This window comes from Anolis sagrei, chromosome 6, assembly GCF_037176765.1.
Source record: "Anolis sagrei isolate rAnoSag1 chromosome 6, rAnoSag1.mat, whole genome shotgun sequence".
Taxonomy (NCBI): domain Eukaryota; kingdom Metazoa; phylum Chordata; class Lepidosauria; order Squamata; family Dactyloidae; genus Anolis; species Anolis sagrei.
Window position 1 is genome coordinate 22,291,456 of NC_090026.1, and position 26,421 is coordinate 22,317,876.

Consider the following 26,421-nt stretch of genomic DNA (forward strand, 5'->3'; position numbering starts at 1 on the left):
GGATAATCTGCTTTAAACAGGATTATATGTCAGTGTAGACGCATATAATCTGATTAAAACAGATAATTTGAATTATTTCATTTGAACTGGATTATATCTGTGTAGCCTCGTGTGATCCAGTTCGAAGCAGATAATTTGAATTTTCTGATTTGAACTGGATTATATATCAGTGTAGACTCGTGTGATCAGGTTCAAACCAGATAATGCGTATTATCTGGTTTGAACTGGATTGTATGTCGGTGAAGACTCATATAATCCGATTCAAAGCAGATAATTTGGATAATCTACATTGAACCAGATTATATGTCAGTGTAGACGCATATAATCCAAGTCGAAACAGATAATTCGGATTATCTGGTTCGAACTGGATTATATGTATATCAGTGTAGACCAATGTGATCCGGTTCAAAGCAGACAATGCGGATTATCTGCTTTGAATTGCATTATATTGGTCTTCACTGATATATAATCCGGTTCATTTGCGGATTATCTGGTTTTATAATCTGAGTTATATGGTTGTGTCGAAGGGCCCTAGGTTACATGGCAGTGTATTTATTTATCGTGTCAGGACAGTCAGTCGATTATATTACATTTCTAACAGAACAAAGCAAACAAACAGAGAAAATACAAAATGTGTGAGTTTGGTAGTTAATTAAATGTCCTTTGACCAGTATCTGGCCACTTGGAGTGCTTCTGGTGTTGCTGCAAGAAGGCCCCCCATTGTGCATGTGGCAGGGCTCAGGTTGCATTGCAGCAGGTGGTCAGTATAGAAGGAGCTTTATATTGTCATGTACTTCTTGACAATTAATGCATCGTTTATGGGGCTAAAGAGAACCTCTGTTCTTTGATTGTCAGTTTCGTTAACAAATCCGTTTCTTTGTCCCACCCCTTTGAAACAAAGCAACCAATGATGATTGAGAATACGGAACCCTTTGCTTTGACAGGCATTTCCATCACCAATAAATCTTGGAATATTAGCTCCAAAACCCGCCTCCCTCTTTTAATTGGTGGTCGTTTCTTTTCCGGACCAATCATATTTCATACTAACAAACGGGCCCGCCTCTTGGTTCGTGATTGACAACGCTCTGTTCTTTGGGTGTCTTAAACCAGGCATGAGGCAAACTTCGGCCCTCCGGGTGTTTGGACTACAACTCCCACAATTCCTAACAGGCGGTAGGCTGTTAGGAATTGTGGGAGTTGTAGTCCAAAACACCCGGAGGGCCGAAGTTTGCCCCATGCCTGTTTCTAAAAGAAAAAAAGCCCGCCTCTTTTACGGAAAGCACCCAATGGGATTCGAACGTCGGTTTGATGGAAGATCCCGTCGAAGAGTGTGTCGCGTCAACCAATGGGAAACAAGGAGGCGGGGCTTATTTCCCCACCTCTTTCTCTTTCTCGGGAGTGACAGCGGAGCCACCCAATCGGAGGGAGTCCCACCTCCTCGGCTGAACGAGAGCGTTGAGGGGAAAGGGGAGGGGGCGGGCGCGCGAGACGGCTTCTCTCTCTCTTTCAGCGTCTCATTCGCAAGATGGCGGAAGCTGCAAACTGCATCATGGAGGTGAGGGCGCGTGGGAGGGGTGGAGGGAGCGGGAGAAAGGGGGAAAGGGGCTCCAGGGAGGCCTCAGGCCCCACACACCCCTTCCCCATCGAGCCCGGGCCCTTTGGGGGGACCTTTAAGGAGGGACCCCCCACTCCCTTCCCATTCAAAGGCCTGTCCGCCCCTCATAGTGAACCCCAGGGCGCTTTCCCCCATCCTCGAGGGTTCCTTCTCCTTCCAAGAGAAAGAAAGGCCTTTGGGTCTCATTGGAATCCCCTCTTCTCCTACTGAAGGTTTTATTTTCTCTCCCCACATCAGTATGAGGAATGGATTTTTCTGATTTATTACTATTATATATCTTATTAGTTTATGATAATTTCCCCACATTGTTTTTAGGAACGCATGCTTCCCTGATTTGTTATTATTATAACCCAATTTTTGATAATATTCTAAGGAACATATTATTATAATATTATATTTACACCCCAGTTTATGATAATCTCCCCACATTGTTATTAGGAACACATGCTTCCCTGATTTTTGTTATTATTATAGCCCAATTTTTGATAATCTCATTCTAAGGAACAGAATATTATTATATTAGATTTACATCCCAGTTTATTGTAATCTCATTCTAAGGAACAGATTATTATTATAATATTATATTTACATCCCAGTCTATGATAATCTCCCCATATTTTTATTAGGAACGCATGCTTCCCTGATTTTTGTTATTATAGCCCAATTTTTGATAATCTCATTCTAAGAAACAGATTATTATATTATATTTACAGTTTATTATAATCTCCCCATATTTTATTAGGAATGGATGCTTCCCTGATTTTTGTTATTATTGTAACCCAATTTTTGATAATATCATTCTAAGGAACAGATTATAATAATAATATTATATTTACATCCTAGTTTATGGTAATCTCCCCACATTTTTATTAGGAACGCATACTTCCCTGACTTGTTATTATATCTTAATTTTCGATAATCTCATTCTAAGGAACAGATTAATATTATTATATTTACACCCCAGTTTATTATAAGGAACGGATGCTTCCCCGATTTTTTTTATTATAGCCCAAATTTTGATAATCTCATTCTAAGGAACAGATTATTATTATAATATTATATTTACACCCCAGTTTATGATAATATCCCCACATTTTTATTAGGAATGGATGCTTCCCTGGTTTGTTGTTATTATAACCCAATTTTTGATAATCTCATTCTAAGGAAAAGATTATATTATATTTACATCCCCACATTTCCCCCCCTCCATATTCCAGAATATCAAGACAAAATCCCACAATGGGCCCTTCTACACACACCCCTATATCCCAGAATATCAAGGCAGGAAATCCCACAGTATCTGAGTGTGGACTCAGATAACCCAGTTCAAAGCAGATATTGTGGGATTATATGCCTTGATATTCTGGGATATAGGGCTGTGTGGAAGGGCCCTGAGTCCACACTGCTCACTTGATATGTATCATCATTATTGTAGGATATTTTCAGATCATCTCCCAAAATTATTCTGAGAAATAATGAGGAGTAATAATTATTATTATCCCAATTTTTGATAATCTGATCTCCATAAGGAACAGATTCTTCCTACTTGATATGTATTATCATAATTATAGGATATTTTCAGATCATATCTCCACATTATTCTGAAAAATAATGAGGAATAATAACAATAATATTCTAACCCAATTTCTGATTATCTGATCTCTGTCAGGAACAAATTCCTCCTCACTTGATCTCTATTATCATTATTATAGTATAGTATATTTTCAGATAATCTCCCCCACATTATTCTGAGGAATTAGTATTATTATTTTATTATTCTATCCCGATTTCTGATAATCCGATCTCTATCAGGAACAGATTTTTCCTTCTCACTTGATATGTATTATATAATAATAATAATAAACTTTATTTATACCCAGCTCGGCTTACATGAGGCCATATAATTATAGTATATTTTCAGATCATCTCCACATTATTCTGAGGAATAATGAGGAGTCATTTTTATTATATTATTATATGATTATTGATATGAATTATTATATCCCATTTTCTTAACGAGGCTCAAAAATACTACAATTTAACATCGATGGATTGTAATATAATATTTTCGAATTTCTGATCATCTCCCCACATTATTCTGAGGAATAATGGGGAATCATTTTTGTTATTATATTATTATTTCCCAATTCCTGATCATCTGATCTCATAAGGACAGATTTGTCTTCCTCATCATTTGATATGTATTCTGATATTCAGTGGGTGCTATGAAATTATGCGGCCTCCTTTTCTCTAAAGCTGGTTCCCTCCGCAATTCGGCTGCTTCCCTCCTCATGGTCCCCGCATGGCATGATGGCACGCCTCGCCCCGGAGGGCCCCGCCTCCTCCGGCCCGTCCAGCCCCGCCCCCGCCCGTCTAGGAAGAAAGCGCGCCGGGCCCCGAGAAATCCGCCTCCTTCCTCCCCTTTTGTGGACGGATCCCCTTCCTTTCCTCACCCCAAACCGCCTGGAGCTCTCTGCCCCATAGAGATGCCCAGAGCGCTTCATGCTCCCTTCTCTGTGCCAAGCCTGCAGCCATCTATTGGGATGAACCTAAGGACACGTGGAGCACGTCTGCACTGTCTCCCCAATGGCGCTCTTTGTCCAGAGAGAAGCCTCCCACCCCTGGAATAGCATGGGATGTTTCCCCTGTTCATTGGAGCCATTTTTCCTCCAGCACCGTAAGAGTGCAGTAGACTCTTAGGCTCCTTCCACACAGCTCTGTACAATCGACATTGAACTGGATTATATGGCAAGTATGCACTCCTAACCCAGGGCCCTACCATACAGGACCTATATCCCAGGATGTGATCCCAGGGTTTCTGCTTTAAACTGGATTATATGAGTCTGCACTGCCAGATAATCTGGGATAAACAGAAAACCTGGGAATCACATCCTGGGATATAGTGCCTGACTGGAAGGTCCCCAGCCTCAGAGCCCTTCCACATATATGAGTGTGGACTCATATCCCAGTTCAAATTAGATATTGTGGGGTTTTCTGCCCTGATATTCTGGGATATAAGGCTGTGTTGAAGAGCCCCCAGAACATCAAAGCAAGAAATCCCACAAAATCTGCTTTGAACTGGGTTTTCTGAGTCTACACTGCCATATACACTCCCCTAACACCAGTTGCTACTCTGGGACCAGAGGAAAGAGGGATCCAGGGTTTCTTCTTTAAACTGGATTATATGAGTCTGCACTGCCAGATAATCTGGGATAAACAGAAAACCTGGGATATAATGCCTGACTGGAAGGTCCCCAGCCTCAGGGCCCTTCCACACAGCCCTATATCCCAGAATATCAAGGCAGAAAATCTCACAATATCTGCTTTGAACTGGGTTATCTGGGGGCCCTTCCACACAGTCATATAACTCAGAATATCAAGGCAGGAAATCCCACAATATCTGCTTTGAGCTGGACTCAAAGGGGACTCAGAGCAACTTACAAGTCATATACAATACAATAAATAAAATAAATACAATATCTTCCTGGGGCCCACTTTTCTCTGGTCCCAGAGTAGCAGTTGGTGTTGGGGAATGTATATGGCAGTGTAGACTCAGAAGACCCAGTTCAAAGCAGATATTGTGGGATTTCATGCTTTGATGTTCTGGGAGCCCTTCCACAAAGCCCTATATCCCAGAATATCAAGGCAGAAAATCCCACATTATCTGGGGCCCCTTCCACACAGCTGAATAAATTCCTACATTTTCTGCTTTGAACTGGGATATATAGCAGTGTGAACTCATATCCCAGTTCAAAGTAGATATTGTGGGATTTTCTGCCCTGATATTCTGGGATATAGGGCTGTGTGGAAGGGCCCTTGGAATATCAAGGCAGGAAATCCCACAAAATCTGCTTTGAACTGGGTTATCTCAGGGCCCTTTCACACAGCCCTATATCCCAGAATATCAAGGCAGAAAATCCCACAATATCTGCTTTGAGCTGGATTATCTGAGTCCACACTGCCAAATATTCCAGTTCAAAGACGAAAACGTGGGATTTTATTCAGCTGTGTGGAAGGAGCCTCTGTCCACACTACCATATATTCCAGTTCAAAGCAGATAATGTGAGATTTTATTCAGCTGTGCGGAAGGGTCCTCAGTTAACCAGAACCCATGGAAATTGGTATATGCTAGATACATGTAGGACCCCTCCACACAGCCCTACAACCCAGAATATCAATGCAGAAAATCCCACAATATCTGCTTTGAACTGGGTTATCTGAGTCTACACTGCCATATAATCCCGTTCAATGTGATTATATAGCTGTGTGGAAGGGGCCTCAGTTTGCTGGCACTATAGGGATTGGTAGATGCTGGATCAACTACTACTTCTGGTTGTTTGAGAGTTACTACTAAAAATAAACCAAATTCTATATCCCCATACTCTACTCTACCATAAGCTGTTTATTACTTGATTTTAACATTATAGTCTTTAGAAACAAATAAAGTCCAATGAAGGCAAATTTAACTTAATGTAATCCAGCTTTACTACTAAAATAGACCCAACTCTATATCCTTATACTATACCATACACTTAACTCTGTATTGACTTGATTATAATATTGAAATATAGTCATTAAAAACAAATTAAGAACAATAAAAGAAAATTGATTTAACATAGCTTTACTGTACAGGCAGTCCCCAAGTTACAAACATCCAACTAACAAATGACTCAGAGTTAAGAACGGTGTGTGTGTGAGTATATATATATATATATATATATATATTCCCATACTATACCATAAACTCTATATTGACTTGATACTCATATTGAAATGTAGTCATGAAAACAAATGAAGACTAATAAAGACAAATATTGTTTAATGTGACAGAGCTTTACTGTAAAAAAGCTTTTTTTAAGTTAAAAGTACTATTTCTTCCTATTTTTTGCTGGTTGCTTATATTCCAGTTAACTGTGTTTTTAGGTTGGGCATCCCTTTTCTGAAATTCAGCCATAAAAGTGGCTGAGATAGTGGCACCTAACATTCAGATGATTCAGTGGACCCAGAAGATTAGTTTCATACACAAAATTATTAAGTATAATATTTATAAAAGTAACTAAGCTATGTGTAGAAGGTATGTCTGAAACAAACAAACTCTGTATTTAGATGGGGGTTCCATCTGCAAGAGATCTCATTTGTATATGCTAATATTCCTTTTTTTAAATGACCCAAAGTATCGAACACATGGTTCCAAGCATTTCAGATAAGGGATGCTTAACCTTACTTACTTTCGCTATATCAGGCCTACATTTTATAAATATTCTGCCTACCTTAATTCCCTCCACCCAAAGCAGAAAAGACACTACTAACTTTTTTGGACACCAGGCCAGTTGCTGAATACTTTTACTGGGAATACTGCTGAATATTTTTACTGGGACAGACCTAGTGATGTCTTGGTGATAAGGGGTTTTAAGAGGTGTGAGAGAGGTTGTTTGCTGTTTGGAGGCTATTCCATAGAATCGTATAGCAAGTGCTAGTGGAACTGTACTCTAGTCAAATGAATTCTTTTTTTAGGAGAGACATAATGCTTTGTCCAGTAGAAGAGGAGTAGTGAAGGGAGAGAGAGAGTGCTGGATTGTTTTGGGGGGTAGTCATTAAAACAAAGATTGCTCATAATGGGAAATGCTGGAGTCTTCTAAGGGTTGTAAAAACTACCAGGGAAAACTCAGAACGTGGATAGTGTGTTGTGGACCCCTGAGGGATACTTTTAGAATTCAAGTTGAGGAAAAGGATGAGAGGGAAAAAATCCAGGCAGGTTTGAATGTTGGAGGTTTGGGCATCTAGGTTTCAAGATGGGATTAGATTTGGGCAAATGGTATCTTGGAGAAGGAAAAGTGAGATTTAAATTGGAGCCTTGGGATTGGGTTGGATGAGACCTGAAAAGGAAGCTGCATGGGGCTCTGAAATATGTGAGCCGGGGGAAGTTTCCTATGACAGGAAATTGATTTCTCCCCCGCCCGTTTCACCATGTGGCCCTCATTGAAACAAAGACACGGCCAGTATTGGGACAGCCAAACTTCTTCACTGGACAGGGAAGGGGGGTGTTTTGGGGAAGGCAGCCATATTGCCACCTTTTAATTATTAATGGCTTCAGAAAAAACATTTCAAAAGTTACTTTTTCAGATTATAGCTTCCAAAACCAGCAGCCAGCTTGGCTTTGGTGGATTCTAGGATTTGTAATGAAAACGAAACTTTTACAAGCTAACTTTTTACAAGCTTTTGCAGATAATTTAGGTAACAGTTTGCATTTTGGTTTGTATATAGTTTACGATCAAAGTGCAGGCTGCCGGATACTGATTTGCAGTTCCCATCAGACCTTGGCAGGATGACCCGTGGTGAAGGATGCTGGAAATTGCAATCCATTATCTGGAAGGCTGCCTTTTGACCTTACCTTAAACAACATACCAAAACAGTTATCATATTCCCTAGGAAATTTCTGGAAACTGCCTGGCTTTCCTTCTATTGTAAACAAGTTTATTGCCATTTTTCATGCTTGCTATCAATTTATTTTGGTAACTTGAATCAAACTAGGTTCTGGAATTGTTCCATTGTGCCCCCTTAGACCAGGGCTGAATGTAAAGAAGGGGTACTATTGGTAGCTTGTAGTGTAGATGCAAAGTATAGATGTATAAATAGCAGGTGCTATATTTCAGAGGAAGAAAATGACAAAACCACCTTGGAATATTCCTTACCTTAAAAAAACGCTATGAAATTCATGGGGTCACAATAAGTCGACAGGCAACCCATTTGGATTTGAAATGGGATAGGATGAAAAAATGCTTTGAAAATAATAAATATATATTCAATGACTACTGGAAATAGACCTTGAATGTCAAGGACACAATATTTGAATTGAAAATCTTTGCCCCTCTCCCCCATGTCCATGGTGGTTCGGGCTGATGGGTTTGGGAAATAACAGTCTCTCAAGTTCTACAAGTTTTCACCCTTTTACCTTGTGGTGGTGTTGGGAATTTCCCCACATATTTTAAATAACCTATGCAAATAGTTTCTCGTTTTGTTTCACCTTCGTTACTTTAAAGCACTTGTGGCATAACTGGGGTTTTATTTCATCCCCTTCCCGGAAATACTGTCCCAGAACAATTAGATCTTTCAGTTACAGATCTTCAAAAGGGATGCAGGGAATAGAGAAAGTGCCAAAAAGAGCAGTTATCAATTTGACCAGGGGTGGTGTGTTAACAAAGCAGTGTGGCAAATCCCCATATAGAAACCTTGTCATTTTTGGCTGACTTTTTTTCTATTCTGGGCCTGGGATTGTGATAATCCCGTAAGAGGCCTCTTTCGGACAGGAGATGACCTTGTTCTGGCGACTACGGAAGTGCATGCCTTACTGTTGGAGGTGGGGTGGGGGTATCTCTTTCCCATAAGGGAGCTGTTTGTGAAGACTTTCCCCCATTTCTTGCATCTGTCTGTGTTGCCATCGCAGTCCTGAGGCCAGGTGTCATGCTCTGAAGGGGAACTTGGTTCTTTCTAGCCACCAGTGTCAAACAAAGTAGGAGCTGCCTTTGACACCTCTCCACATAGGTCACAATTTGGCCAACTTATCACCTTCTTCCCCCAAGCCATTAATCCAGTCTCCGGCTCAGTTCCCGTTGAGCACTGAATTGACTTTATTTCCCTTGTTACTCTCTCTTTCCTAGAATTTTGTAACCACGCTGGCTAATGGGATGAGCCTGCAGACTCCGCTAGAAGATGTAAATATCCTTTGAGTACCTGATGGCTAAACTAGTGCCCAACCCTGGGGTGGATGAGGCATACTAGCCCTGGCCAAACCTGTTTTCCTTCCTATGTCGCCAACTTGGCGGGGTTTACCGTCCCATAGCCCCCTTCTCTCCCTTGTATATGTCCTTTGCTTTTTAAAAAATGCCTCTTTAGTTGCTCCTTTGCTTTTTGTAGGCAGCTTGTTTAGCGATATTGCTCTTTTTCAAAGTCAGTAGGAAGAACTCACCATCTTCTCCCATGGATTGTAGAAAATAGTCACTTTCTGTTGCCATTCTTCTTCCTGTGCATTTCATCCCACCTTCGTATAACTTGTTTAAATTTCTGTCCCTGTACATCTTTTGGTACATCAATTAATTCTAATTAACAGTCTTAACTCATACATTTTCTGTGTGGTCTGGGAGGCAAGACCTTTTGTAAATTAGTCCATGTACCATACTTTACTTGCAGAGTGGTTATTCTCAGTTCTCACTGAGTTAAGAGTATTGAGCCAGGTCATAGCAGTTTATTATAAATAGTTTAGCTTGCTGTTATTGTGATTCAGTGAATTTGGCCTTAGTGGAGCCTTTGTAAGGTCCCTTCTACACTTGCCCTGTCTCTCAGCATCTGATTCCAGATTATCTTCTTATCCTAGATTTTCTGGCAGTGGAGACTCATATAACCCAGTTCAAAGCAGATCATCTGGGATCAGATCCTGGGATATAGGACAGTGTAGAAGGGACCTAAGCCTGCATGCCTTTAACCCTGACAATTCATATATGGCTGCAGGTAAAACAGGTTGTTTTAGTGTAAGCACTTGGGGTTTTGTTCAGAGAGGAGCTGGAATGGGAAGGCTTGGGGTGGGGGATAATTCCTCCATTTTGAGGGGAAGGAGAGAGAGAGGTACCTTGTTTTTTCTCTTCTCTACACCTTCATATCCATATTTCTAGTCTTCATAGTTGCATAGGTAGGTACAAACATAAAGTGCGAGGGCAGTTTTCTTTGAACATCTCAGAAACATCTTTTGAAGTGTAAGGGAGAAATAAGGCTAAGAAGGGATCATTTCAGAGATTTCAGTGCTGGTCAAAGAAATAGGCTGCTTTATTGTTATTCCACGTTTCTCTCAGAACTGGGACCCAAAACAGCTATACTTAGCCCACCTGCTCATAGGTGCTAGTTATACCCTTCTGATGTGCTTCACACCTTCTTTTCTTCCAGTGTTTTGTACTCCTGTTTCTGAAACCCTTCCCCTATTGTAGCATAACTCTCTTGAAGCACATTTTCCTCTCTTCATGTCTATCTGCTATGAATGTACAATCTTGACTGGTTACACGTTTGATGAAAATGTACATGTGGGAGGCATTGGGATTTGTGCAGGGAGGTGGGTAGCTCTGGGTGCATGGGTGGTGGCATTAAGAGTGTTTTGCTCATTGCTTCCTTAACTTATATTGCAGCTCCCCACTCGTGGGGGCAGTCGGGGGGTAGCGCAGTCCAGGAGGTAGGCCTACAAATGAGTATAGCCTGCTGCCCTTCCCCTGGGGTGGGAGTGGAAGGGTTTACTCCCGAGTGCCATGCAAGGGGAGGAAAGAGCCACAGTTCTATAGCTACAGTAGAGCTAATAAGACAAATGTAACAATAGGTTTCTGACAAAGGACAGATTATTCAGCTGCAACTAGATAGGATATAACACCCACGCTTTCATCCTTTCTAACACATAGAAGGGATGATAGGTATAACATCTAGTGATGAGGCAAACTGTATTTGTCAGACATTAATCTGTTTAGAACATGGATGAAGAATGTGCAACCCTCCAGATGTTATTGGACTGAAACTGCTGAGACACACGGGAATTGCAGTTTGATAATGTTTGGAGAACCACATGTCCCCTGCCGCAATGTAGGTTTCTTTTCTCTACCCAGTCCTGACTGCCTTTAGGGATAGTGATCCTATAGTGGCCTACAGAGTTAGTTTGGTGTTTATGTATCCAGATCTCATCTGGTCTTGGTAGCTAAACAGATTTAGCCATGGCTAGTATTTGGATGACAGACCACTAATGAATGCCAAGTGCTAAAGACTATTTCAGAGGTAGGAACACGCAAAATAATATTTGGTATTCCTTGAAAGTCGACACTTCTTGATGAAGGGAGCAAGAGAGGAGCCAGAGAGTTTGCACCCTTGTTGTGGAGATACCTATAGGTTTAAACCAACACCTTGAATTGTTCCAACAAGAAGAGTGAGTCTTTGCAGGCACAAGAACACTGGTATAAGTATTCTCAGTGATCAACTTCCCAAGACATCACACCTTTGTCATCTCAAAGCACATCACTGGAGGGAAAAATCATACAGCGATGGATCACTCTGGTTTTTGACAGCATGAGTAAAATATGAAAGAAAGAAAAAAGAATTCCTTTGGAACTAAAACTCCCAGTGGCTAAGTGACTGGGGAATTCTGGCAGTGCATGTTCAAAAAGTCACTTTGCCATTCTCTGGCTTTTTAAATACAGAGATGGGCAACTTGAAGCCTCCCAGATGTGGTTGGACTGTATGACCTATTATGCCTCACCAGTGTCTGTCCTGCCTGGAACTTATGCCTGTTGCAGGTGTCTCCCCTGCTCAGACATCCCCACCCTCAACTCCCCATAGGCACATGTGCTTGACAGCATGGTTTCTACACATGAGGCACAGCTACCGATGAGCAGCTAGATTTTCTGTAGTCCTATCTTGTATTTTTGTCTTCCTTACATTCTATATATTGAGCAGGTTCACTTAGATCCCGAGGAAGTGAAAGCTGGGATGGGCTTGAAATGTGCCTATGGTCCCCCATTATTCCTGTTGTCTAAAGTGAAGGGTGGAATAGAAATTTGATGATTATCTAATTGAAAAGTCTACTAAACTGCATCTCAGAGCTGTGTACCAACTTCATCTTTCCTACACATTTTTTAAAATTATTTCCTTTTTAGAATAAAATGATCTCAAAAAGGTTTCAGGTTCCTCTCCTAAATGGTCAGTTTCAAAGGGGGAGGGTGCCATGAAAGGTACATTGGGACATCAATGTGTGCAGTCAAAGTTAACCCGCCCCAGCACACGCTGAGTAAAAATAGCACTTTATCCAAGAATAAACATGAATAATCCCTCAAGGCTAATGCTCGGACAGTAAAAGGACATTCTGCTCTTGTGATCTTGAGGTTTTTGCGGCACTGAGGTGTTTCAAAATGAATTATCCATGGAAGCAGAATACGATGGGCCTTAGGAATTTCTAAAACTCAGTGATGTGCTGCTTAGCTAACGATGAGCCGCTATTTGAATTTAGTTTAGCAATAGGTCACCACTGGCATTGGTGTGAGTATTACCTGCCCAGCAATGTATGTAGCTCTTCCATTTGATCAATGGTACTCAAAATAGTGGTCCCTAGACTTGTGCCATTGGCTATTGGTCCCTGGAGAACTTCAAGGAAAGAAACAGTTGGAGTTGATAGACACAAATATGGCTCTGGTCCCTGGTGTCTACAGGAAGAAATAGCGCTATCCCTATCCAGAGAAACACTGCTGTGGATAATTTTTGAAGGAACCCTTAGGCTGGTATGGTCGACTGCCAAGTACATTGGGGTCGTTTTTCATTCTTGAACCTTCCGAGGGAAGCATTAGCAACTCTGGTGCAAAATGGAAGTGGCATGTCACTTTTGCTTGATTTTTGGGTGGACTTTCCCCCCACTTTTCAAATTACTTGGGATGGGGAAAATTTGACATTTTCCAGCAAGTCTGAGCTGTTATTTTGCCTAACAATAGGCCCTGATTATTATTTTTTTTCTAGATTTTCAGGTAGAGGATAATGAAATATGGAACCGTTGATCACTTAACATACAGAAAAAGAGTGTGGGGAGAAATTCAGTGAGAACTCTTTGTGGAGAGTATATCTTTGTGGAGAGTGTTTGCTGCATGCTAAAGATTCTTTCTTTCTTTCGGGCTACTATGCCTGTGGCCTTTTCCCCCTCCAGCCATCATTCCCTTTGTAGTTAGTGCACCAACAGAATTCTGGCCACAGTCTGTGGCATCTCTCATAAAACTTGAGCCATTTGGTCTTTTTATTGAAAGGATATTAATAGAACTTTCCTTCCAAATGTGTTGCATGACAAATTCTACTGTTCTCAGGCCTGTATGCTGGGTGATGATGATGATGAGAGCTGTGACCTACACATTTAGTGGGCAGTCAGTTGGGAAGGATTGCTTAATCTCATTAGTTGGTTAAACCTTGCAACCTATGCAGCTCAGTTGCTATCTGATGAATCCTGAGGGGTAAAGGGCGAAAGAACAGTTGCAGGGAAAAGACAGCCTTAGGAGATTTATAGAATCACAGTTAGAAGAGGTCAACCCCATCCTGCCATGCAGGAATACACACTCAAAGCACTCCCAACATATAGTGATCCATCCTCCTTTTAAAAAGGTGCAGAGGAGACTCCACCACACTCCGAGACAGTATATTCCACTGTTGAGAAGTTACTGAGAGGCCCTGGGGTTATTTAAGCCAGTTTCATCTTCATGCCCTCTTTCTTTTGCCAGGTCTCATGTACCACCCAGCCGGAAAGCAGCGGAAAGCCGACAGCAGAGGAGATGACCTCCAAGGATTACTATTTTGATTCTTACGCCCACTTCGGGATCCACGAGGTGATGGGAGTTGGGTTGAGAATGGGTGAAAATGCTCCTCCCTGGCAGGATTCTTCTCTGTTTAAGGGAGTGCAAATGGCTTTTGGGAAGGTTTTCTGAACCTGCATTTTTGTCCTTTTCTCTCTTCACTAGGAAATGCTGAAAGATGAGGTGCGCACACTGACCTACAGAAATTCCATGTTTCACAATCGACACCTCTTCAAAGACAAAGTGGTTCTGGATGTTGGCAGTGGAACTGGGATCCTCTGCATGTTTGCAGCCAAGGCTGGTGCCAAGCGGGTCATTGGGGTGAGCAAGATGGCCATGTTCCTATTGGCCTCTCTTTTGTGATGGATGATAGATATTCTTAGCTGTGATCACCCACCATCTACCCTCCACAAAACTGGAAGTAAGACGGCAGCACTTCCACTTTGTTTTGCTGGGCTAAAGTATGATCAGATTTGAGTTAATTTAGGTCATAGTGGGGGCTAAGCAGGTACAAACTCCCCACTTTTTGTGCAACTGTTTGACTGTTTTTTGAGTGAAAATAACATTTTAAAAATGGGACTATGTGGGCTTTCAAAGCTCAAAATGGGGTTGGAGGAGCCTCATATTGACCACATTTTCCCCCACCCTGGAGTTTGATGAAAACTAGAGGAAAGTGAACAGAATACCATGGTGTCTGCAACAGGGCTTGGAAAAGTTACTTTTTGAGCTGCTGTCCTCAGAACCCTTTCACCAACTTCCTGGGTGATTCTTGGATTTGTAGTCCAAAAAAAGGTAACCTTTCCCAACTCTGCTTGTGCACCAAGTTAAATTCTGCAGTCTCAAAACCAGCACACCACTGTATAAACAGACAATACCTCTTGAATAATAGGGTGGCTAAGTTGGATTAAAGTTTTCTTTCCTGCAGAATTTAGCTTACTGGGACCAGTTGGATAGGCCTCATGGTGGGGAGATGATTTTACGTACTTTGGTATCATGGAGAGAAATTGAACATTGCAGGCCTGATCCCTAGGATTTTTACATTTTTAGCAAAAAAAAAAAATTGAACAATATATTTCCTTGACCAGAAAAACATATTCACACACTTCCCTCTTGATTTTGTAATTGAAGTTGTATCTGGTATTCCCTTTTGCATTGTAATCAACTAAATTGCATCCAGCCTTGGATAATAGCAAAGACCTTTTTGTGTACTCTATTGAAACACTTTTTACTTCTGTATGACGGACTGTGGATTGAACTTCTCTCTCTTTTTGGAACTACTTTCTTAACAGATTGAGTGCTCCAGTATCTCCGACTATGCCGTGAAAATTGTGAAAGCCAATAAACTTGATCATGGTGAGTAATGTTTTTTTAGATATCCTGTCTGTACTTCTCAACTTTGGTGCAATTTACCCGTATATACTCGAGTATAAGCTGACCCGAAATAACCCGAAGCACCTAATTTTACCACAAAAAACTGGGAAAACATCTTGGCTCGAGTATAAGCCAAGAGTGGGAAATGCAGCAGCTACTGGTACATTTCAAAATAGAAATAGATAGCAATAAAATTACATTAATTGAGGCATCAGTAGGTTAAGTGTTTTTTAATATTTGCATAACACTGTAATTTAAGATAAGACTGTCCAACTCTGATTAAACCATTATTCTAACCATCTTCAATGTAAATGTGCTTATGTATCTTTCCAATAATAATAAAGAGAGTAAAATAATAAATGTAATAATAACAATAGAGTAAACTAATGGAAATGTAATAATAACAATAATAAAGAGAGTAAAATAATAAATGTAATAATAATAGAGTAAAATAATAAATGTAGGTAACAGAGTAAAATAATAAATAACTTTGACTCAAGTATAAGCCAAGGGGGGCTTTTACAGCCTAAATAGGGGGCTGAAAAACTCAGCTTATACTTAAGTATATATGGTATTTGGACATGTCTTATAGGGAACACTACAGATGAAATGTGCCTGTCATTCATTCTGTCCTTCGTTTTGTCTCAGAATATCTAGCACAAAGAATAATTATTATAGGATGGGCAGCCACAACACCACCCATGTAAAACTTGGGTCCATTATAGTTTTCTTTTAGATAGTTCCAGAAGAACAGTTTTCTCCATTTCCTTTTGATTATTATGCCTCTCAATTTAAATAAAAGGATTTTGTTTTAAAAATGGGGCTGCCCTGTGGCTGCAGTTTTTTTTATATAAAAATCCCTTTCTAATTATGCAGGAAAATGCCTGTTATTTGGCCCTTCTTCACCCTCTCAGTGAAAGCTGTGACTCATGTTTGGGTCATTTCTCATCTTGTGACTCCTGCAACTTCCTCCTTTGCGGCCTTCTATTTGGCACCTCATCCCCTCATCACTGTGTAGAACCCGATTGCCCTATACTTACTATTTCATCATACTGAGGATGTGATGCCCCTCTTTTCACTTTAGACTTGTTTTCCCACAGCTCTGGAACCTTTTTTATAATTAACTCCACACTCTTCTCAGATCTATAACACATGCCCCTGACATTCAGCTCCACTAGTTACTTTCTGAAGCTCTTCAGCTTAACTGTTTCTCCCTTTCTGCCTTGTAGTTTTGGATCTGTGTTCCAAGCACCCTTATGCTGCTGATCTCTTTTAAAGTTAGGAAATTATATGTATTAAATTGGCTTGTACCTTCTTTCTTTCCTTTCCTGCATGTTCCCCTCAAGTGGTCTCCATCATCAAGGGCAAAGTGGAGGAAGTGGAGCTGCCTGTGGAGAAGGTTGACATAATCATCAGTGAATGGATGGGCTACTGCCTCTTCTATGAGTCCATGCTCAATACTGTCATCTATGCCAGGGATAAGTGGCTGGTGAGTCTCTATTGTCTTTTTGTTAATTATCAAGTCCAGAATCTGCCTTGCTGTTTCCTTTTGTATGCTGTGGGAATGCTGATATAGTCTCCATTGCATAGTGATGGCTCAAGTGGCAGAACATTTCTTGTTTTGGCCAAAAGAATACTTCATGTTGAGCAGCCCTTATCTGGAATTCCAAAAAAATGTAATAATCCAAAATCTGCCCCCATGGGTGGCACTTTTGCTTTCTGATTATTCAGTGTACACAAAGTTTGTTCCATGCACAAAATTATTAAAATATTTTACAACATTACATTTGGACTATGTGTATAATGTTATCTATTAAATATAAATGATTTTTTGTTTAAACTTGGATTCAAGCTTCAAAATACGTTACTATTTAGTTATATACAAATGAAGCTATCACCGAATTCAAGATCTAATACACTTCTGGTTGTTAGCATTTTGAATAAAGTATACTCAACCTGTAATTTAATTTGGCTTTTACCAAGAGCCAAAATGCTCTTACTCTTCCATATGCACTAATTCCTACTATAGTACAACAGTGATGGGTCACTTGTATCCCACTGCTGTGAAAATTTCACTGAGTCTGTTTTGCTCCATGATGAGGAAGGTCCTTTCAGTCTGAGTAAACAGAGTAAAATAATAAATAACTTTGACACAAGTATAAGCTATGGGGGGCTTTTTCAGTCTAAAAAAGGGCTGAAAAACTGCTTATACTCAAGTAAATACAGTATTTTGTTTTGGGCAAATGGAGTGATTTGGAATTAACCGATTCAATGATAGCTTTAACAATGTAAATGTTGGTTATTACTTCTTGGAATTCTGCAGCTCATTCCTCCTGAAAATCACCTCAAAAGTGAAAACATTAAATATTATACTGTAATAACTTTGGTGTGAATGCAGCTCGAATTTCTTAGCATTACTGTACATACCTGATCTCATTACTCTCGTTACTTCTAAAGTCTTAAGAACAGGATATTGGACAGTTATCCATTTCTGTTTTTCATCATCCAAATAAGAGTACTGCTTCATGGGAAGGAGTCCCTTTACTGCAGTTATTTAGCACAGGGAATTGGATTCTGCAGGGAGGGATGGCTTATGGGTGCTTTGGAGATCCACCAGCCCTAACATCTTCCTTCCAAATCCCTCTTGTCCCAGACTCCTGATGGGCTCATATTTCCAGACCGTGCTACACTGTACATCACAGCTATTGAAGACCGGCAGTACAAAGATTACAAAATCCACTGTAAGTAGTAGGTTGTTCTGTGATTTACAAGGGGCAAGACCAGGCCCCAAAGGGAGGATAGCTAGTGTCATGACAGGATGAAGCCTTCAGTTTCTAAACTATTTTGTGTGCTCCATCTATATACTTCTTGTGAGAGTAGCACCTTGCCCTGTTTACCTCCTCTGGCCCACTGGGGTCCCCAGCCTGGCCAGCAGAATGCTAAGTGAGACATAGAAGACCTGAACATACTTCATTATCATCTTAAAAGCGTTACCACTTTGGAGGAGATGGAAACCGGATGAGAAATGGTGCTGAAGCCTGGGGTCTAGATTAGTTCTCACACCACAGATTCCCTCTTGTGGAAAAGCAAAGAGGGAGAGAGGCTAGTCTGTAGACAAAGCTCTGATGTTGGCTGTGGCGTTAGTCATAAGGTTTAGCTCATTGGGAAGGCATGAGGTATGAATGAATCATAGACATTGAAGGCACCCCAAGAGCAATCTACTCCAACCCCCTGCTATGCAGGAATCAAATAATACCCAGTAGATTGGACTAGCTGGTATGTATGGTCTGTGATTCTATGAAAAAGCCATCCAGTCTTTATTTTAAAACCTCCAAAGAAAGAGCAGAACCCCTGCATGTCACGTATGACTAGACTTTCCAATGTTTACATGGAATCCCTATTCCCGTAGTTTGAATCCATTACTCAGTGTCCTAGTCTCTGGAGCAGCAGAAAACAAGCTTGCTTCATCTTATCATTCACCATTCTAGATTAGTTATCTGCTTCTTGTTTGTTCCCTCCAACATGTTCTAGAAATTTCTGTGACATGCAGGGGTTCTTGCTAGCAAAAGGATTACCTGAAGATGGAAAACTTGAAAATTATCAGTTTAGCCCAATGTCATGGGGAAGCAAAGTTTGGTCTGCTTCTCATGGAGTTGCCCATTTTTAATTCAATTGACGTGTTGGTGGATTGCGTTTACAGCATCTGATTCTTCTCCCCCCAATCTCTGTTTCTTATTACAGGGTGGGAAAACGTGTACGGTTTTGACATGTCATGCATCAAAGATGTGGCTATCAAAGAGCCACTCGTGGATGTCGTTGACCCGAAGCAGTTGGTCACCAATGCCTGCCTCATCAAGGTATGACTGAGGCTGGGACAATATTTCCCTTTTGCTTGCTTCCATTACCATTGTTCCTGAGCATATTAAAAAATAGCAATAGTAGTTTGTCCATCCAATACAATTTCATTACAGTTTACTTTACCTCGCACTGATTAGCCCTCTCAAGGCTAAACATTATACTGAACATAGTGCAAAACTCAAAGCAAACATGATACTAGCCTATAAGACTTTGGGTAAATGATAGAACAGAGAAGAGGAAGCTGACCTATTCTCCACTCACTGGCGTTTATAGACTGGAGTTTGCCTCTTTCTGCAGCAAATGGATAGGCATTCTTGCTTTAATATATGTGTGTTATGGCAACAATTTTTCTGCTTATATTTTGTTTGTTAATCATATGATTATGTTGTTTTTACTCTGTATGTTTTTGTGATGTTACTTGGGAACCACTCTGAGTCCCCTCGGGGAGATGGAGCGGTATATAAATAAAGATTATTATTATTATTATTATTATTATTATTATTATTATTTAGTTATGTGCTCGGCAGGTACTGTTGGTAGTGGGTTCAGATGTTCTTTATGGTGGTGGAGGTGGGTGACTATTGATGAATTCTACAGGCATAGTTCAGGGAGGAGAGGGAAACAGAGGTCAAGAATCAGGGCTCAACAACAAAATACTGGTAGAGCTTGCCTGGGAGGTTTTTCTGCCTTTGCACAGAAGGGACGGAGCAAAACTTTCAGACCTGGAATAGCCATTCGGAAGGAAAGTCACCTACAGGGCCACAGGAATTGCTTATTGGAAAGAATGCTCCCAGTGTGTCATCCTGGTTATGTCTGTTTTAATCAACCATTGCTTATCCATTGTCCTTTTTCTCTCTTCACGGCTGGCAGGAGGTGGATATCTACACAGTGAAGGTGGAGGACCTCACCTTCACATCGCCCTTCTGTCTCCAGGTGAAGCGGAATGACTATATCCATGCCTTGGTCGCCTATTTCAACATAGAGTTCACCCGTTGCCACAAGCGCACTGGATTCTCCACCAGTAAGGGCCAGGGTCTTGATTTGGGGAATGGAATGGGTGCATTGCATTCCAAGTGGGTGCTTTGGTTTTATAATGTAGATTTTGGTAACTGGGGGAAATGAAGCTTTAATTTCAAAAACCCATTTCCTTAAGAACTTAGCAAGTAAACCAACAGCTATTGACTAGTATTTTGGGGGGAGGATATACTGTAAGCAAATAGGTGGCTCAGTTGCAGCCACACAATGTAATCTAGTCCCTGATTGTGAGACAGATCCCTTCAGCCTAGAAATTCATGTAGACTTTAGTCAGTGTTTCTCAACTTGGGGGTCAGGACTCCTGGGGCAGAGGTCTTGAGGGGGTTTCAGAGGGGTCTTCAAAAACCATCGGAAAACATATACTGTATTTCTGATGGTCTTAGGAGCCTCTTTGGCAGAGAAGGCTGAAGATCTCTCCTCCTGTCCTATTTCTTTTTGGAAACAGACAGTGAATCCTCCCACCAAAAGCCAAGGAGAGGGCTGTTTCTGAGACTCCCAAATGTCAAAATCTATTTTCTCCAAACTCCACATTTGGGCATATTGAATATTTACGATTCATAAGAGTAGCAAAATTACAGTTATAAAGTAGCAACAAAAATAATTTTATGGTTGGGGTCACCACAACATGAAGAACTGTATTAAGGGGTCTCAGCATTAGGAAGGTTGAGAAACACAGCTTTAGGGAGTCTTGTGTGCAAGCAGGAAATTCCAGCAATATTGATGCGCAATGTGTGTGAGAGTAAGGTAGAGTTAAGTTGGGCTGATAATAGGGGACACTGCCATGTGGGTAAGTGCTTTTCTCACATGATAATATTTTCCCATTGACCTGAACTTGTTCCTTTCCAGGTCCAGAATCTCCATATACCCACTGGAAGCAGACTGTCTTTTATATGGAGGACTACCTAACAGTGAAGACAGGAGAGGAGATATTTGGCACCATTGGCATGAAACCCAATGCCAAAAACAATGTAAGTTGAGAATGCAGTCCTTATTTCTGTGTGTACCTTTAGAAACCTCAGCTACATCCTTTCCTCTGGTAGTGGTCAGCTGCTAAGTGCCAGCAGTAATCTGGGCCACTGAGAAACGAGAGGGATGTACCAGTATGTTTGAGAAAGAAGGGAGGGCAAGTTTGCTAAAAGACACTGTAAAAAAACGATTGAGGAGACAATACAGCCCAGAGAAAACTTATTTTCCTTGGTAAACCTAGAAATTATATGATTCAGAGATGCTGAAATCATGGGTGGGAGGTAGAAGGAGACAAATCAAACAGCCTCCTTGTAGGGAAGGCAGTTAGCCCTGAATAGGAGCAGTGCACACAGAGAGGTTGAAGGACTTGTAAGACCTTGTGCTTTGGTTAAAGTGAAATAGATGACGAGATGAATGAGTTTGGGAGATAAAAGACCCAAGTTTTACCACAACATTGGAGATTTACCCAACATTGGAGATTTGGGTAGCTTCCCCCATCTTGGGATCTCACTTTTTTCGTGGCATAATTCGCACCCAAAGCTTGCCCGAAGGTCCTTCTACACTGCCATATAATCCAGAATATCAAGGCAGATAATCCACATTGGGCAAGTGGATTTATTAACAAAAGACCCTTTCCAGAAATGTACAGCAGAGTAACATATGAGCAGCAGCGTGACCCAGCACCAGTAGCCAAAAGTGATAAAATAACAAAAACACACAGACCAATGTTATCTCTTCCATAGGAGGCTTTTCTTTGTAGCAAAATAATATAGTTGTACTATTTACGAAACAAGGTTTCCATAACACAAAGTTCTTTACACTGTCCACGGAACATTTCATTTTTTTTACTCATTAGAGTGAATGCACATTCTTTTAAAAATTGGCCATCCTTTGAATCCCAAAATCTTTTCACTTCCCAGTTAAGTGGCTTTAGTTGCCCAAAACCGGAATAAAATGAATTAGATCAAGACTGAAAGTGCTTGTGTATGTTCGACTGTGATTGGCAGCTAGCATTTTACATATGAAGGAGGTGTTAAGAGTGATAATAGTAGCAAGTCTGCTGAATTCTTACTCTCCCACTACCATCACATGTCAAAATTATTTGCTTCACTTCTTTCGAGACAGAGAGGGGGGCAAGTAAGCCAGCTAAATTTGTTCCTATTTCCTGAAGATGCCTTGAAGGTTCAGCAAACCCACTGAGTGGAGAGCCTCAAAAGGGAACCTGTGGGAGTCTCAATTTACAAAGTCTCTAGCCAGTTAATTAGCTAGGATTGGGATTATAGTTGTACAGCATCTGGAAGACCACAAGTGTAATGTGTGGTGAGCCCTAAGCACTCTAAACCACATGTTATGTGTATTTATTAAAAGACTTCAGACTAGTTGGTGCCAAGGATCATATCCAGACTCAGGACTGGGCATTTCAATTATGCGATTTTCACTTACTCATTGTTGCTCATTGACTGTAGGAAACGCATTCTAAAATGTGAGTCTCCCTCCGCATTCACCTCACTAACTCGATGGCGCTTGACTTGTTATTCAGTGACATCAAGAGTTTAAGCATCCAGGATTAAAAAGCTCAGGGGATAAGGAGATGAAGCCAGCAACAGATGCTCTGACACTGAAGCACATGCTTTCACGTGTTTATGAATGAGCCCTTTGTATGACTCCAACCTGGGAAACAATCAGCTTGCGGGCTGGAAACATGCCAGTGTGTTGCATTAGTTTAAAAGGGTGTTTGGTTGTTCTTCTGCTTATTTACAGGGAGGAGGGAATCATTATCTTCGCCTCCCCTTGCTTTGGAGGGAGGAGAAAGGAGGGGCTTGTTATTGTTGGGGAATTTCAAAATGGAAAACGTATTGAAACACATAACACTGCAGGAATGGCAACAGCAGCAGTTTTAGCAGATCAGAAGCTTCTTGAGCACAGCAGGGTAGAGCAAATGAGCTTTAGCAATTACAGGAGCAGAATCAAAAGACCAGTGAAACAACTACATTTCTGTATAGCAAAGTTGTTGGGCGAGTGGGCTTAATAACAAAAGACCTTCCACATAAATATACAGCAGAGAAACTCAGCAGCAGAGTGACCTAGCACCAGTAGCCCAAAGTGAAAAAAGGAACAAAAACATACAGACAAATGTTATCTCTTCCATCTATATAAATAAAAATGTAATGTTTGTGGGATTAACATAACTCAAAAACCACTGGACAAATTGACACCAAATTTGGACACAATAAACCTATTAGGCCAACAAGTGACCATCACTCATAAAAAACACTGAAAAACATAACAGAAGAGACTTTAAAAAGCCAAAAAACAAAAATTACATTACAACGCATTACAACCACATATATACCCATATACACAAATATATACATACAAAATACATATACACAGACTGGGCCACAGCAATGCATGGCAGAGGACAGCTAGTAGAACAAGGTTTCTGTAATATGAACAAATTTCTTTATACTTCCTTCATTGCTTCCATGCTGGGCTTCTTTCTCATGCAGATAAACAGCTTTGCTCTCACAGACCCTCCTCACACAGTTAAGTTACACAGGAGCTTTACACAGTAGTTTTATACACACCTTTACACACAAGGCCTTCAACCTCGAACTTCTTTCACCAAAGCTTCTCACACGAGGCTTCTATCATGCAGACGTTTACCTCATGCTCCTCAGGACGACACTAGCTTTGGCACACCAACTCTACCAGTCTCCAGCCTACTAATTCTTTCAGTGCTTGACTCACATTTTTGTAATCAAAAATACCTAGTTAATATTTAATATTTCTGACTAAAAGTAAGGGCCAAACGATCTCTGGAGACATCGCTCTCTCCATGTTCACAGAAGAATAAAATGGAGATTCAGACTTGCCATGTGGCTAGGAACCATGAATAAAAAGACAGTGTCCCTGAAAACTGTCAGGCTTAACAAACCAAGAAATAGGAGGAGAGAATAGAAGTGAAAGTAGACAGAGAGGGCAATGGGGAAGGGCTTTCCCTGCCAGCCAAATCATCCACCTATCTATTTCCTTGATGAGGACTATAAGCCTGAGCAGGATGCGGTTGAGTTCCAACAGTTACAAGGGAGTGACTTGAGGAGGAGAAATTCATTTGGTCTTTCCCTCTCCTTCTTCACCTACAGCGAGATCTGGACTTCACCATCGACCTGGACTTCAAGGGCCAGCTGTGTGAGCTTTCCTGTTCAACGGATTACCGGATGCGTTAGCCCATCAGCCCCGTCGCCCGTTGTTTTTTTCCTTCCTCCTCCGGCCAACCTTGCGCCCAGAGCTAACTCTCCCTCTTGTCTTCTTCCGTTGACGTATCATTAACCCATTTCATTGTGTAGTTCCCCGTTGCTGCAACTCTGGGCCAGCAAGGAGAGGATCAGTATTAGAGGCTTAGGGGGAGATGGAAGTAGTCAAGAGCCCCACGAATCCATTGCCCCTCATTTCCAGCTCCCTCCTCCCCCAACCAGGAACGGGGGCTTTTAGCACAACTGAAGATGCATAACGTGGTTAGTCCATCCGTCCGTTTGTCCTGAGGCCTGAGTGCCGACTGCGGACTTCCATAACGAGTTTTTATTATTTTTGTTAGATGAAATCATTGTTGGTCTCCTCTGCCAAACTGGATTGTCTAGAATTATTCTCCCTCCCATATTGTTTTCGGAGTAATTCTGCTCTACGTCTACTCTTCTGTCTAGAGCAAAAATGCTGCTCGGGCTTTTTGGGGTTCACACCTCTATCCAGTGTTCAGTCAAGGGGCAGGGCGAGGGAATCCCAACTGGTTTATATTAAAAGAACACGATTGTTCTTTTGGGGGGTGGGTGGGTGGGAGGGGGTGGCATCTCCATTTTGTGGGTGTTGTTTTTTTCACTAATAGTTTTGTACTTCTCCCTCTCAAATTGCCTGTTTGGATGTGTGGGGTGGGAGTGTTTTTTTTTCAGTCCCCTGCCCTTTGAGAGCTGACATCGTGTGACTTTCATAACTTATGGTTTTTATATGGTTACATTCATGAGGAAAAAAAATAAAGAGGTTGAAACCAACTACTTCCTCTGTTGTCTTTGGGAAGCCACTGTCTGCTATGTAGCTGTACTTGTGGCGTGGGCGTAGATTAGAATCGTAGAATCATTGAGTTGGAAGAGACCGCGTGGGCCATCCAGTTAAACGCCCTGCCAAGAAGCAGGAAAATTGCATTCAAAGCACCCCCGACAGATGGCCATCCAGCTTGTTTAAAAGCCTCCAAAGAGCCTCCACCAGGGCAGAGAGTTCCACTGCTGAACAGCTCTCACAGTCAGGAAGTTCTTCCTAATGTTCAGGTGGAATCTCCTTTCTTGTATTCCACGTCCTAGTCTCCAGAGCAGCAGAAAACAAGCTTGCTCCCTCCTCCCTATAACTTCCCCTCACATTTTATACATGGCTATCATGTCTCCTCTCAGCCTTCTCTTCTTCAAGCTAAACAGGCCCAGCTCTTTAAGCTGCTCCTCATAGGGCTTATTCTTGCTAATGTTCAGGTGGTGGTGCAATGGGTTAAACCCTTGTGCCGGCAGGACTGAAGACCAACAGGTCTGAGGTTTGAATCCGGGGAGAGAGTGGATGAGCTCCCTCTGTCAGCTCCAGCTCTCCATGCGGGGACATGAGAGAAGCCTCCCACAAGGATGGTAAAACATCAAAACATCCTGGCGTCCCTTCAGCAATATCCTTGCAGACAGCCAATTCTCTCACACCAGAAGCAACTTGCAGTTTCTCAAGTTGCTCCTGACATGGGGAAAAAGAAGAAGTTTGAAGCTATTGTTCCACATCCTAGTCTCCAGGGCAGCAGAAAACAAGCTTGCTTCTCCTCCTTTTGACTTCCCCTCACATGTTTATACATGGCCATCCTGTCTCCCCTCAGCCTTCTCTTCTGCAGTCTAAACGTGCCCAGCTCTAATACCTGTAGTCCAAAAAAATATGTTTCTCAAAAGATAAGTGCCCCCAGAATTAATAGATGGACAGCAAGGGTTTGCTTTATTAAGGCACCAGCTTGGGTACTAGGCGTTGACTGGGTTATTTGAAACACTGCCCGTCCCCTAAGCCCTTTGACTCTACTCCAATTACATGTTGCTCCGGTTCACCCTCTCCCTTCACATAAGCATGCCAACTAAGAAGGAGCAGCAACTTTCCCTTGCCTTGTTGAAGAAGCCCTCTAAAACACAAAATGCTATTGATATCAAATGATTTGTGAACACAATA

At 41.4% G+C, this 26,421-nt stretch overlaps 1 protein-coding gene across 3 annotated transcripts; it reads left to right on the forward strand.

The window, feature by feature from the left end:
- The first annotated feature begins 1,440 nt into the window (after positions 1-1,440).
- PRMT1 (protein arginine methyltransferase 1) lies at positions 1,441-25,235 on the forward strand. 3 transcript variants are annotated; one of them, XM_060780511.2, is made up of 12 exons: positions 1,441-1,555; positions 9,274-9,331; positions 10,786-10,829; positions 13,888-13,992; positions 14,125-14,280; positions 15,249-15,312; positions 16,677-16,819; positions 17,984-18,071; positions 19,072-19,187; positions 20,059-20,209; positions 21,070-21,191; positions 24,336-25,235. In XM_060780511.2, exons 1-12 carry the CDS (start codon positions 1,526-1,528, stop codon positions 24,417-24,419), a joined length of 1,161 nt encoding a protein of 386 aa, XP_060636494.1. In that variant the 5' UTR covers positions 1,441-1,525; the 3' UTR covers positions 24,420-25,235. The 3 variants fall into 3 exon arrangements, with proteins under 3 accessions (XP_060636494.1, XP_060636495.1, XP_060636496.1); XM_060780512.2 differs by lacking the exon at positions 10,786-10,829 and having other exon boundaries at positions 1,446-1,555; positions 9,274-9,327; XM_060780513.2 differs by lacking the exons at positions 9,274-9,331; positions 10,786-10,829 and having other exon boundaries at positions 1,449-1,555.
- The last annotated feature ends 1,186 nt before the right edge of the window (positions 25,236-26,421 follow it).